The sequence below is a fragment of the Limanda limanda genome, chromosome 6 (assembly GCF_963576545.1).
Source record: "Limanda limanda chromosome 6, fLimLim1.1, whole genome shotgun sequence".
Taxonomy (NCBI): Eukaryota; Metazoa; Chordata; class Actinopteri; order Pleuronectiformes; family Pleuronectidae; genus Limanda; species Limanda limanda.
The window spans coordinates 17,361,611-17,370,472 of NC_083641.1; the positions used below are offsets into that span (position 1 = coordinate 17,361,611).

Here is an 8,862-nt window from a genome sequence, read left to right on the forward strand (position 1 = left end):
CTGGTAAAGCCCAGTCCGCTCTGTTGGCCAGCTCGGTCACTCTATTGTGCATGCATTATGTCAAACGGATAAAGCATCATATGTCTCCTTTAACAGCGAGAGAGGAGAAATGGGATCCCTGAAAGATCTGAATAAATGTCCAGTGTAAGGGGGCAGCCATCTACAGCAGGTCTTAATCAGCAGCAGCAGGATTTTCATATTGTGCAGAGTAGGATTCGGGAAAATGAGCAGCAGCAATACACAATGTACAGTACATGTACAATTTAAATATTTCAAATTTTAGGTCAGTGCCTTCTGATCCTGTTTACCTTGTTGATGAACCTGTGTGTGTGTGTGTGTGTGTGTGTGTGTGTGTGTGTGTGTGTGTGTGTGTGTGTGTACACAGAGCACCAGTGTGTACTGCATGATGCCTGAAAGACTTTAATGAGCACAGAAACAGATGGTTTCACTGCTTTGTCGAGCCCAAGCCTTTCATGTTGCTTCTACCTTCAGCTTTGCCCTTTGACTGGTCTCTGAGGAAGATAAAAACAATCGCAGTTCATTAACAGCAGTATCATAACACAAGAACACTATACTCAGCAAAATGTACTGCATATGTTTGCTATTAGCTGCCTGCCAATTGTTTGTCATTTGATCCTGATCTGCAGATTCCTGACCTGTCGTCAGTACGGCATGTGGCCTGGGTGTTGCTCACTGACCTGTGGGCCTCCTCAGGACCTGTGAGGGCCGCCGGGTGAACGGCACGGGGCCGAGCTTCTTCCAGACTTAACACAGGGTCAGCCGGCTTGAACTTGGTCAACTCCTCCTGCCACTCATCGTCAAAAGACTGTGCTTCAGCTGCGGGTGGAGAAACGGGATCAAATGAGACAGTATCTTTTTTTTTATAGTGGGACAGCGCTGGTTTGATAATCATGGACGGTGGCTGCACCCGTGTCCGGGATACTTTTGCTTCATTTATGTACAAAGGCAGGAAGTGTAGAAGCATCTTTCATCTATTTTTCTATGTATAGATGTATGTGCTGGACCCTATACAATTATAAAGCAACCTTGCCTACAACTGTAACAACTCTACCACTTCAACGTACATTCATCCAAGTTCTGAAAGTCCTGGTTGAGCTCCTTCTCTCCTGTTTTCTTGTTGTATTTCTTTTCAACAACATGTCCCCTGTCTTGGATGTGGTGGCCGATGGCCATCTTCTCCAGACCGCTCTCAGAGTCTTTAACCGCTTGCCGGGTCTCCTTGATCTGGTGATTGAAACATTAACAAACCAATCAGATACATCAGTGGATCTACGAAGAATCTCCAAAATGATTCATGGTACACTTTGAAGGAACAGGGGGAACTGAGCACCACGAGCACTCAAGAGGGATACAGAAAGTGAGTCTTCAACATATTTACTTCTCCAAGCTCAGTGTATTGACCTGTGCTCTAATGGACAGTGATACTGGAGTAATACTGTAACATATCTGATGGAGGACTCACCCCTCCAGGGGCACGCCGTGTCGACGAGGATGCCTGAAAGACTTTGGGCGGCTCATTTCCAACCTTGGAGTATGTCATGACTGACGAGGAGCTGAATGAGTGAGTGTTTGAACCGTTGGACATGTTCTCCTGAAACACGCACACACACACACACACACACACACACACACACACACACACACACAAACACATTGCTAAGAAACTACAGTTCATGTCTCACAACAGGCTTGGATAGCAACAAAAACGAGAGTAGAAAAAAATCCTAAGAATTAACTGACAGAGTTTCGCTGCGTGTCTTGCATCCTGTTCCTCATGTTGGTCCTCACGTTGTCGAACATGCTGAAAGGGTTCCTCATCATGTCCTGCACCAATAAAAAAGGAGAAGGTTGGTCAAATGTCAGTAGAATTTAATGCCTGTGTCACCGGGGACCTGTTCCAGAAGAGGATTTAGTGAGTTAACATATAGCCTGAACGTGTTTTGACAGTATGTCAGCTATATTAAAACGTTGTACATTTTGAAATATACTCTTAACATTTTGTGAAGAAAGATTTTATAAGTGAAATTTACACTCAGTTTTAACCATGGATTGTACATAAAGCTGGACGACATGACTGCTCACAAAACGAGTAGTGTCTGCATTACTAGGTGATTAAACCCTCCTCCTCCATGTAAGCGGACAGGATATGGGTCAAGCTAAAAGGTCAAAAGTCATTATTTTTGTAGATTTTATTAAACTGACACTAATAATTCTAGTAAATTTGTTTTTAATGTTATAAAATCAGGGAAAATCATTGTGATTGAAAGCTTAGACTGACTGGCGATTGGCCAAACTGATGTATCAGCGGGACCTCGATACCACGGCTCCACCCCCTGATCCCCTAAACCGCACAGAATCTGTCCCAAAATGTCGACATCAGAGCAGCAATAAAACGTAATCATGTTAATAACGTATTGACCTTTTTCCTGCTGCAGCTGTTCCAATTTTTAAAACACAAATGCGACACATTCATCTCTGTAGCTCCACTGGGTTAAAAGCTCTGCTCTTTACGGGCTGCCACGGTGAATCACCATTTCAGAGCTCCATTGATGAGGCCTTTTTTTCCGTTCAACATTTACATGCTCAGAGGTGACTGAAGTGACTGTGATCAGCTGTTCTGGTTTACCATCTGCGGTTTAGACTCGGAGTTTGTTAAACCCGTGTTTGACGCAGGCCCTGGGCCATCGGGCATTACCAGCTCGTGAACAACTCTCTGATGTATATAAACATACGGTGCATGCAGAGGGCAGCGTGCTAAATGTGTCTTACATGTGCGCTGTCTGGGACATTGTAACGACATTCACATTTTATCACTTCATACATATGTGACCCAGTGACGTGTATGACAAAGGACCCGCAAAGTAGAGCCCAAGCGTGGCACACAAATACACACAGTGTTAATGGAGCTTCAGCAAATCCTCCATAGAGCATTTAAAGATGGCTGTATTATTCTTTAGAAAAATGACCATGTTGTCAATGATAAACCTGGTTTTAAAGTTATTGTGTTATGTGCATCAATTTGACATCGATGCTTATTAGATTGTGCAAATCTCAGAAAACAAGCGACTGGTTATTCCACACTCTGGTCACAGTGTTTCCACACGTGTGGTAGCCGTGTGAGTAGCTTGTTCAGGGTGTACTGACAGGTTATAAGCAAACTACTTGTCACTCTCATAGCAAGTTTTATATTTAAATGTGATGCATCTATGTGGATCAGATGTTCTGGACCCTGGACAACACTAACATTGAACCACAAATAAATCTTATCCTGCCTTGAGGTCAGACATATTAACTTGTCTGACCTCATACTGACTTGTTTCCAGTGAAATCACCAGAGATAAAATGAGAAATAACAAAATATATTGTGTGCATATTGTGAGTCATTATTATAGTAATTGAATTAGAGCATGGACATGGTCACGACGACTCTACTGACCGTGCTGTCAGTACAGCCAAAGGGCATCAATGACCGGCTCATATCCTGAGGAATCAAACAATATCATTTTAGCAACAAGACACAGTATTGTTTTTGTACATATCTCTCTCTCTCTCTCTCTCTCTCTCTCTCTCTCTCTCTCTCTCTCTCTCTCTCTCGCTCTCTCTCTCTCTCTCTCTCTATCTCTATCTCTCTATCTCTCTCTCTCTCTCTCTCTCTCTCTCTCTCTCTCTCTCTCTCTCTCAACCATACGTTTGTTGGGGTTGTTGCCAATAAGTTGTTAGGTTGTCTTACATCGGTCACTAAGCCCTTGACACAGCTACAACGAGCTCTCCACATGACCTTAAGCGCAACCCTTCAAGGCCATGAACCCTCTCAGAGTGTGGCCACCGAGGAGTGACAGGCCGGTGAGGGGGGGGGAGCAGCCTGCAGCCTTTAGTCACACTCCGTATTCTCTGAGCCAAAAACTGCAGGTGTTTATGACCCTGCGGCCCTGGATAAGCATCCCAGCAGCCGACGCCGTGTGTGTTTTGTGGGGGTGTGATTCGTGAGGGGTATTGTGCATAATCAGTGGGGTGTTGAATGACTTGTGTTCCATGCGTAATTGGGTCGCATTGCCAGAGATTAGCGCGGGTTTAACACTGAAACCGAGCTTCATTCTAGGAAGGCTGCGGTGGGCTGGGCGGACCGGACAGGGGGTCGAGGAGTCCAAGGCTGCTCTCTCAGCTCCTTTCAAAGGTCAAACTGATGCAAAACGCTCCTGACCAGCATGGATGAAGCCGTGCAGCCTATTTTATCTCAGAGAGGCATCTATGAACTAATAAATGTCAGTTACATATCTGCTGGCATATATTTAGACCGGGTCTGTGCAGAGGAGCATTTGAGGCTGCAAAACAAGAAACATAGATCTGATAGTGTGTAACACATTATTTTAGTCTCTCAGTCTGATACTGACCCTGCCACCGTCTGAGGCAGGCTGCTCCTGCTCCTTAGGGAGCTGGAGGGTTAGGGCACATGTACTTTAGACATGATTCATCCTTGAAAAGGAAAAGTGAGGTCATGCTTCAAATGCATAGATCCTGGAAAGTGATGCAGCAACAAGGAGTTAGCGACATTATGAAAAGTGATCTCAGAACCAAGAGACAATACAAGATAGGAGGAAAGACTAAAGCTGCTTAATGTTTTTTAAGGTGAACTTAGGTTTTAGGATTTCAAACTGCATCCAGAGCAGTAGGAAACGCTGACATAAATATACAACAAAATCTGTAGCACCTCCACCTAGAGCCACCAGTCTTGCTCAATTGAACAGAATCAACGAAAAATATATGTAACTCATAATGATTGGCATTTGACAGCTCTTAAATAAACAAGGGCCCAGATGAATGAGTGCACTGGAAGGTGATATGAACCCGATAGTGGGTATTGGCAAGAGACTGGGAAATGTGAGCACTCACAACAGGCCTGGGATGTAAGAAGGGGCTTATTTTCCACTGGGAACTGAATGCTAATAGCTGCCAGCATTATATGGCCAATGTGTTTGTGTCAGTGTGTGTGTGTGCATTGGAGTGCATGTACCCGCATGCCGGCGTGTGTGTAATTGTTCTTGCAAGTATGTTTTAATACTGAATGTGTGTGTACGTGGTTTTTTATTTGTGTGTAACATCTGTGCCTGTGATATAGGAGAGCAGCATGATGAGCCCGGGCTGTCTGTCATGTAGCTGCTAATGCACCGGCACTGCCAAGGCACATTCTGCCAGACAGATGGACCGAGAGAGCAACAATGAGAAAACAAGAGTGTCCATGACATCCGCACACACGTCTTCACAACGCAAACACAGCTCCAGAGCCTCAGCCCCCCCCCTGAGCACTGCTGGGCACCACAAGACTGATCCTGGTAAATGTGCCTGATTTCTGTGATACAAACTTTAAACATATAACTAAAATGTCTCCTGATATTAGACGAAACAACTTGTTTGGATGGAAGTTTTACAGAGTCGCTCCATTTCACCCACTGTCAATGAGGTCATTAGTCAAATACCCGGAGCCCCTCCTCAGCCGGTATTAGCAGGATAGCGGCATGATGCTAATAAAGAGAAAGCGGGCTGTTGGCTGTCAAGGGCAGGCTTCTGATGTAAGTCATAATTAAGGATAAATATACAGGCTCCCATGAGGTGGAGGGATCACAGCAGGTGACAGGGACAGAGTTTGACTTTGCAGGGATAAATAAGAAGTGGCGGAGGGGATCTGCGAAAGGTTAACGGGTGCACTGGGAGAAAAGAACTACTGACTTTACCTCACCAGCCTTCCAACTCACATCGGTAAACAACTGCTCCAGAGGAACTTTCTAACCATGGGATCTATATCCAATATCGCAAGTCGACAGCCTTTAGAGTCGTATTCTTATACCGTTTAACATCATTCAAAGACTCAGGGGGGAGCAGTTATATTTAAACTATCTTTTTAAATGACCTGGGCCAGCAAGAATAATATTAAAGTAAACAGTTATTTTCGGCAGCAGCTCCTCTCAGCAGAGCAGAGCACAATTCTCCGCGGTCCTATTGGTGTGAGTGTTGAAGAAGTCTGCATGTGTACGCGCAAGAAAAGCAGTGTGTCAGTGGAACAATGCCCTATAAATAGGGCTCCTCTGGGCCAGATATAACTGTACAGAGAGGCCAAGGGGGTTGCCCTTCTGCTAAACTAGAAAATCACATGATCCCCATACCTCAGTGAGTGGTGCTCCAGTTACGCGGCCAGTGGCCAGAATCCACTATAACCTCAGTAAACTTAGCGCTTCCTCTAAACACTAATCATCGCTGGTTAAAAGCCCACGAGCAGAGGACAGAGAGGGACCTAAGATGTAGAAGTGAGCTGTTGACGCGTGGGCTTCATCCTTTATCCCAGATAGACCCCAATGATAAGCATTTCGAATTGGCAGTCGTGGATATACACACATGTATCCTGTCTCACACACTTCCGTGTAGAGCTTTAATGCCCATCACTTGAGTCCACAAGTACACAAACAAGTCAAATGAGTGCTTCTCACCCTGTGTTCATCCCTCAGTGCCAGGGTAGAGCCAGGATGCTCGGCCATGTCGTGACCCCGACTCCTCCCATCAGTGATGCTGGGCATTAAGGGCCCGCCGAACGGCTCAGAGAAGCTTCGCATCATCTGCCTCATGTGTTCCCTGTGAGCCCGGAACGGATCCCTGTCAGAGAGGAGGAGGAAGTACAGACTTTATTAGGGGACCACCAGTTTTTACTCATGAAGAAAATGCTGCGAGATGTTAATCATGAAAATGTCTGAACACTGAGCCCTTAGTTGCTGTATTTGAGACAAGCTCCTGACTTCTACAGCAGCTCTTCATTGAGAACAACACACTGAAATAAGAAGCAAGCCCAAAATAATATCAGCCAGCCTCACACCAGCTGGGGTCGGGTGGCCCCTCAGCAGGATCATGCAGCAAGTGCAGCACAGTCAGAGTCAGTACAGTTATTCAGAAAGATCAATTACAAATTACTCTCTATTTTTATAAATTTTTTAAATTTATATTCTAAAATGCAAAAACAAAAACATGAATCAAACTTTTAGTACAAGCACATGCATGAACATGAAGTTTCACACTTTAATTCAGATTTTAAGCTTAGTTTTGAAAATATAAAAAAAAAACCAGTGTGTTAATGTTAATATAACCGCTAAAGCTAATTCAATGTGGTGGAAACAGATGATCAATGTGATGTGATCTTTACTTCAATGTAGGTGGGAGTGTATGTTTTCATTATTTCAAAAGTTACAGCAGTTAGTGCTAAAGAAAACATAACAAACTGGGATTTACACGAAACTTTCTGGTTTATCCTAAAACTAAAATGAATAAATTGAGTTTTCCAGCTTCAACATTATTATAACTTTTCTTTGGACTCTTTGGCTAATTATGGCTCTGTGGATCCGCACTGAGCCAAACTGACGCTCTGTGGAAACCAGACGTTGATAAATCAGTTCAGACACTCACGAGAAGAACGGGTCATCATCGAAGTCCCGGAAGTTACTGTTGAACATCTCCACCTGATCTGCAGCTGGAAACTAAGAGACGGGTTTCAAAGGTTTTTAAAGGTTTTAAAAGGTTTTAAAAGAAATAGTCCGTGAGCGCCACAGGTGCTGCGGCTCCGCTGCTCCGCTGCTCGGTGCCGTTACTATGGAGGAGGAGGAGGAGGAGGAGGAGGAGGAGGAGGAGGAGGAGGAGGAGGAGGAGGAGGAGGAGGAGGAGGAGGAGGAGGAGGAGGAGGAGGAGGAGGAGGAGGAGGAGGAAGAGCTCGTCTACAGCCGCTCCGACAGACACCACGTGGTAAGAGTGCGGCCCTCCGATTGGCTGGTTATTCGCAGCTTCGAACAGGATCTGTCCGCGCGCTGTATGTTGTGGGTGGCTGCCATGGCAACGACAGTGTAGAAGTGTCCAGACCAGACTGAAGAAACATCTTTTAAAAGATGAGCTCACAGAGGTAATGAGAGAACAAGAGCCCAGTCGGACTCATTAGGGTCAAACTCATGTTGAACTGCCACTGGTTTGACCACGACCCTTTGTGGACCTTTTAAAAGCGCTAAACAAATAAAATGTATTATTGTTAAATGTATCCTTGTCCTTTTTCCATAGAAACACAAAGAGAGATTTGTATTCTACTAAAAGACTGCATCCTCCATCATTTACACTGAAAGTACTTTATAGGGAAAGTTCACCCAAAAGAGAAAACTCACTCATTCACCACTATGCCGATGGAGAGGCGGGTGAAGTGTCTGAGTCCACAAAACACTTTTGGAGTTTCAGGGGTAAACAGCGTTGATGCCAAATCCAAGACAGTTGAAGTAAATGGGGACCACTTGCAAATGCCTCCATACTGCTTGTGTGGTGTCATCCAAATTTCCGCAAACCCCAACATTTAAATTTGACTAGACCCAAGATGTCGCCACGAAGCTCGAGCTTCACGAACATAAACGAAAATAACAAACTGTACAGAAAATAATTGTGCATTATTTCATTATAAAACCACTGTAAAATTGGTAGGCACTCTCAATCCAAAGTAAATGAAGTTCAACAAGCACCCACAGAACCCGCCTGACATTTTCAATAGAAAAAATACTCGTACGACATTCCACTGACCCTCGCTACTCTACGTCTACTGAGTGGTGAGGACGTCAGCAGACATTTAGTCTTCAAACACGGTGTAAATGACCTTGTTTGAGTCAAATTTGAATGATGGGGCTTACTGACACTTGGATGACACCACAGGAGCAATATGGAGGCACTTTATGTTTCCTTTCTGTTCTTTTTACATCTGAATAAGTGGTCGTCATTTACTTTACAATTGTATTGGATTTGTCTGCAGCGCTGTTTACCCCTGAAACTCCATAATTA

General features: G+C 44.5%; 1 protein-coding gene across 1 annotated transcript; it reads right to left on the reverse strand.

Moving 5' to 3' along the window:
• Positions 1-445: 445 nt before the first annotated feature.
• mlf1 (myeloid leukemia factor 1) lies at positions 446-7,511 on the reverse strand. The gene is made up of 8 exons (XM_061072479.1): positions 7,465-7,511; positions 6,501-6,663; positions 3,458-3,502; positions 1,762-1,845; positions 1,484-1,612; positions 1,086-1,245; positions 699-837; positions 446-512 (listed from the first exon to the last, which is right to left on the reverse strand). The coding sequence occupies exons 1-8, from the start codon at positions 7,509-7,511 to the stop codon at positions 446-448; spliced, it is 834 nt and encodes a 277-aa protein (XP_060928462.1).
• Positions 7,512-8,862: the final 1,351 nt, after the last annotated feature.

Bases quoted from the DNA above. Each gene is read 5' to 3' on its own strand.
- mlf1 (XM_061072479.1), bottom strand. From the start codon at position 7,511: ATGTTCAACAGTAACTTCCGGGACTTCGATGATGACCCGTTCTTCTC. The intron at 6,664-7,464 runs GTGAGTGTCTGA...CCTCTCTGACAG, and splicing joins GATGATGACCCGTTCTTCTC to GGATCCGTTCCGGGCTCACA. The intron at 1,613-1,761 runs GTCAGTTAATTC...TGCGTGTTTCAG, and splicing joins AAGACACGCAGCGAAACTCT to GAGAACATGTCCAACGGTTC.